Source organism: Haliotis asinina, chromosome 4 (genome assembly GCF_037392515.1).
Source record: "Haliotis asinina isolate JCU_RB_2024 chromosome 4, JCU_Hal_asi_v2, whole genome shotgun sequence".
NCBI lineage: Eukaryota > Metazoa > Mollusca > Gastropoda > Lepetellida > Haliotidae > Haliotis > Haliotis asinina.
Window position 1 is genome coordinate 68,934,545 of NC_090283.1, and position 6,019 is coordinate 68,940,563.

General features: G+C 40.5%; 1 protein-coding gene across 1 annotated transcript; it reads left to right on the top strand.

The window, feature by feature from the left end:
* Positions 1–3,088: 3,088 nt before the first annotated feature.
* On the top strand, positions 3,089–5,634 carry LOC137281122 (uncharacterized). Its single transcript, XM_067812251.1, has 3 exons — positions 3,089–3,113; positions 4,156–4,218; positions 4,949–5,634. Exons 1-3 carry the CDS (start codon positions 3,089–3,091, stop codon positions 5,632–5,634), a joined length of 774 nt encoding a protein of 257 aa, XP_067668352.1.
* Positions 5,635–6,019: the final 385 nt, after the last annotated feature.

The window sequence follows — 6,019 nt, forward strand, 5'->3', positions numbered from 1 at the left end:
AGGCCACCCGAGGAAAGGGTCGGGTTAAATTATCTACTCATAGTTACTGTCATTATATTGAATTTACGCGCGCTTCAGTTATTGTTATGCAATTTCATTAAATGATCATCTACGTTGTAATTACCCATCATTGACAGTATATATGATATAGAAAACACTTCTCGGTTTTGGTAGACGGTGTAAAACCAGTGGGGTCGGGAAATCCCTTCACCCTCCGGTTTTACATTGTCTACCAAAACCTCAAAAGCGTGTTTTCTCCTATACATAGTTTCTTAAACAACTTTTTGGTGAAGTCCGGAAAATGTTCATATATATGAAAGCTGTTGGGCATTAGTAAATGATAAACATGTGTACTGTTTATATCTATGTGGCAATTTTGTAGAATGATAAAATGTGCAATTCATTGGTCCGTTTCTGACTCAAACGGACTGTACTCAATGAAGATTTACTGCTCAGGACAAAAACTGTGACGTCATGATGGCGGCCTGGGTGACTAGAGTGATGGAGTTCCAAGGGTGTGACAACAGTTTATAGGTGGACTGAAGGTGTTTCTCATCAACTGAATAATAACTGTTTATTGATTGAAATCCTTTGTGCCTGGAAATGATTTGATGTGGTACACCATTGTCAGAATGGTAAGGATCGTTGTAATGGCGCAATATTTACAAACAATATGCAAACGCATACATAGCGCATGGGTTTTTCTGCAAAGTAATGTCGAATAATGAAATAGTGTATTCATATTCTTTAACCTTTATATACTCTTTTTTAAATCCCGGAATCTGCAGCACGTTCTTATTATCAATGAAAAGTAGTTCCGTCAACCAATCATATTTCTTCTCTGCTTAGCAGACCAATCAACACCGAGAATCACTTAATTGTACACAATGCAAATATCAAATAAGATAATACAAGGCATTCCTCGCCCGTATGGAGAACAATGTGAAATAATATTCTTAACATCTGATTTTTTGACAGAGCTCATTTAAGGACACGCAGTTGGTAGAGTAGCTGAAACTAAAATGAAAGTAAGATTCTTTGTGGTTAACAACTTCTTTATTACATATGATGCGACGTTTTCCCTACCGTAACGTCGCATCATATGCAATAAAGAAGTTGTCATACAACAGCTGAAGGTTGTCCAAGTTTTCAGACGGGTGATCGAAAATGAACATCTGCCTTTCCAAGGTGCACTTGTTTCATCGCTTAACAAATCAACACATCTATAATTTATATTATCGTAGGAAGGAAATACTTCACAATTACATATAAAAGGTGATTTGAAACACTTGAAGGTGCACTACAAATTGACGATCATCACTTACCTGTGAAGGTGACATTCATCTGTTTGGTTGTGTTAGTTTAAGTATCAACCCACCATGCCACTAAGCATAAATCATAGCTCAGATATTATGAAATTCTTAGAATATTTTGAGTGAGAGGCTCATGGGGTTATGGGACAGAAATTCGTGCTAAGAATTTTCTTAGATAGCGTGTTAGAAATCTCCATATCTATTAGTAGCATACTGAAGCTCTCCACGCGTGGGGATAGAATAAAAGAACAGTCCTAATGGAACAGAAAAGTACGAGGAAACAAAACTGGATTGCGAAACACACATTGTTCTTAACTCGCATTGTCGAGGAAACCAAGGCACACTTGCACGGCAAGTATGTACCGGTTGTAACATCTGCTCGTAAGAAGGAAATATGGATTCTCAGCTTAGAATTTTTAGGAAACTTAAGCATCAAAACTAAGAAAAGAATATGGTCAGTAGATATAGGGGGTCTGTTCTGCTTGTCCAAATGTTCCAAGTGGCATGGAAGTTTGGTTTCCTGTGATTGGTTGGTACTGAACAGCACTAGTTTGATAACAGTTCACACGTAAAACTTGACTTTGACAGCACCGAAAGTTTGATGAAAAGTTGGTGAGAATAGAGACCGATCCTGCTTCTCAGCAACAGTTTGACAACTCTGAAATTGGTGTTGGTGGCGAGTTGTTGGAATGTTCCCACTCTCAAACTCGAGTTTGGCGTGTGTCAATCATTAGTTCGTCATGTGAAGACCGCTTTAGAATGAGTTGCTGTATACAGGATGTTAGAGTTTTAGGTGTTCTTGCAATATTCTTGAGGTTGACCTTTCATATTAGGTCACGTGATTGACAGTGCCATTCCCTATTTTCTATAGTATATGTTGACATGTTCACACATATTAACCAGAAGCGGGACGTACCTGTAGCATGCTCACTAGCAGACTGAATATGTTATTTAGCGACCATGTTGTAAGATGTATATGGATTAGGAAATGATTTTCCCCATTCACCCAGTGGCATGAATTTTGTGCAAACACGTTAATTTCTTGGACGCGTTTTTCAAGATGTTCACATGAACATGGTCAAGGTACAATGAGAAATTTACAATGAAAAACGTGTCAGTGTGTCATTATAGGCTAAAACAAGGTCGGGGGACGTTCACTCATTGTACCCATGTTGGGAAACGAAGCCGGGACGTCACGTGACGAACGAACGCTTTAACCACAAGGCCGCACCGCGGCGAATGGGGTGGAATGAACCAATGTGACATGGGTCGTTTGACAAGGAGTAAGCCTCGTCGAATCCTGGATTGTTTTGGCAATAGGGGTGGATCCACGAAGTATTACTGGATTCCATATTTTATGGAAAATGATTAGATGGACAGAATTCTAACGAAATCTTTGGCCATATGATGGTCAAACACTAATGCAAAATTCAGTCCCATGTACCTTTATAGTGTTAAACTATTTAAAGACCTTTATAGTTGTTGCAGCTTTTGTTAATACACCCAACTTTGGGATGAATCGTAACTGTTGGTATAATGTCTTAATATCAAAACGAACTTTATCTGCCAAAGCAACATCGTTAGGTAAGTATCGATATTGCATCTCGAGTTGATATTTGTAGACCTGTTACTACAGACGGTGAACAAAATCAATACTTCTCTTCAGACTTAACACTAAATACTTTAGTACAGCTGTTGCTTGCTCGGTACAGGGTGTGTACGTAGGACTCAACCCCACAGCGTCTCCAGGCAAGCACTGGCTTAACAAATAGCCCATGAATGCGTCGGAAATAGTAGGAGGTAAGACTTCCCATTTGTTCCTTTCGGACATTGCTTATCTTATAATTACTGTCAAAGTAGTATGTGGTGCGATGTGGTGTGATGGGATGCGTACATTTGTAAACAGAAACGCATTGTTACGAATCTGCACCTCTGTACCACACAAACAAAGCACCCAAAACCCAAACCAGACCACACCACCTTCGAGGGCGAACGCGCTTAAAGGTAGTTATTCCTACCACTGCACACGCACGCACTCACGCACGTACACACTCATTATCCCACACGCCGCTCCCACGTCACTGAAGAAAGGTAGGTGATATACTAGTATACAGTGAAATGTTACTGATGCTGTAAAATAGGTGTAAGTCATAAGATATTCCTGCTGTAGAGTTAAAACTGGATTTTCACTACGTTCAAGATCGTCCTGCCACATTTAGCAATAAACCACTAACCGGCAGACTCAACACCATACAATGGGTGCGACTCTTCACACTTAACGCTGCATGATACGGTGACACTACACTATTACCAGCTGATCGAGGGATGAAACGTAATATAAGTTACCCACATCGATTTGTAACAAAACAGACCATTAAATACGGGAGACGTTTCTTAAACGCCTTCCTGGACAAGTGACATCGGTAGACATCGATGACAAAATCATCGATTTGTAACACTGTGCGTATTATAAGACATTACAATAAAACTGCTGTTACATGCTGTTCACAGTTGAGTAAACAGTTAATGGTCTTATCTAGGAGTGTGACGAGCTTAAGAGGATAATGAATAATCCTTATTCCTTGATATCGGCTGATCCTATTCTATTTATCGTAATCAAATCTAGGATATTACATAGCTATCATTAAGTATTAATTTTCACTTGCACATTTTTTCATCGCTGTCAAACCCAGTTATTTTGCATTTTATTTTATTTCTATAAATTTTAATTGCGATCCATTCTTAACGTTACGACCTGTTGTAGCACTGTAGTTTATCACAAACTATCGTTAGCATCGCTTTGTGAATCGGAACGCTCAACTTTGTTTTTCACACATTGCAGCGTTTGGTGGATCCGTCTATGTCGTTGGAAATGTAGACTCACAACAGTCGTTACAGATTTCATGTGAGTACATCGTCCTCTGAAACAACCATTCAGCTGCATTACAGCGACTGTAGAAAATATTTAACCGTAGACCTCTGCTAAAGCTTGGTTTCATTAACACATCTGTAATATATTGGGTTTTGAGCGACCTTACGACGATCATAACTCCCTTACTCAAACACAGACTTACGATCGTTGCAATACTAAGATCGCTTTGTGCATCTGGGCACTCTTGTTCCCAAGCTGGCTCAGATTTAGTTGTTGTAAGACCGCTCCGAGGTCGTCAATGGGAACTGTAATCCGTTGTTTTACTTTTATTTGAAATTTAGGTCTACATCTCTTTGTGCGTTAGAATAACCATTTATCTGTTACAAAGATATGCTACAAGCAGTTGGAGTAAGGAGATGAACAAATAGAATGTCCATTGATATCAAATAATATCAACACTCACTGATAAAAGGGAAAATATTCCCCAGTCCAAATGTAATATTAAACGTAATACCAAAAGTCGGGGGCAAAGACGAGATTATGTACTGAGAACTGTTTATGGTTGAACCAACATAATTTTCACTAGAGTTACAAGACTTCCTAAGAACTACCTTTGTGCAGGAGCCACATTAACCAAACGTAGTGTCCATTACGTCCTTTCGCTCGCTTCGAAAAGCTGTAAAATTGCCTTTGCGGCAATAATTACTCAATCACTCATCCATCACCACTTATTAATCCACTGACACACAGTAATGTCTTCCAGGTCCCAAACTTCAACTAGACAGCTCCAGGGCGAACACGTGGCAATGTCACGTCAACACAGACGGCGAGCTGGTCAACTCACAGCCGGTCGGACGTCCCCTAGAGCAGGACAATGGCAGACTATGCAAGTACCGTGGCACTTGCAGTTCCACCCCTATACTTGTGACTCCTTATTCATCCAACCTTGACTGCATCTCTGCCGCCCCACGGTACTGGGAGACACAGACGGATGTGACGGTGGAGGTGGGTGTGGGATGGCCGGCTTTTGAAGTGTCGGTCGTAGAGAAGAAACAGGTGGATCGAGATGTGTTTACGTGTTACCAACCCCGTTCCTGGAGCATCTGTGTCGTGGACTGTCCTCAACATCGGTGCTTCTGTACTCGTGTTTACGATGAAGGGCGGCACATTCTCTGTTCAACCAACACCCTGTCTGACGTCCCCTGTACTCAAGCCACGCTCTCATATGGCGTAGTGTTGGATGTCGGGGGGAGAAGACTTGCGTTCATTGATCTCAACAATAACGCCGTTTTGGCTAAATTTTATGTCTCTTTTGCAGAATTACTTTATCCGATGTTCGGAGTTGGGTCCAGAGAAGCCAATTACAGTGTACAGATGAAGTTGGTTAGTGGCGAGAACATTGACATGACCGACACAAAGAAGGCTCTCATCTATACGGCACTTACGTAGACAATCGAAACTTCTTTCAGTGACATTGTATAAGTTTTGAAGTACAGTATTGACAACTTTACGCATGGCATCTTCTTCTCTTTGTGAGAGCGGCGTGTCGAGATTATCCTTTACTTGTTTTCAATATTTGACAAAAGAAGGACAAACCTACAACACTTTCACTGTAGCTCTACTGTTAAACACATGATTAGGATATGTGAAAAAGAAGTGTTCTTATGTCAATTGTTCATTCTGGTCTATCTGATCTAATTCAGGACTATTGCATAGGAGGAGGTCACTCGGGAAGGTGTCTGTGTCGTGGTTTACATTATGTATAGTGCCTCTTGTGGAGGGGATATATAGAGCTCGAGGATACTAAACGACCTTCCGTGTTATACCATTTATA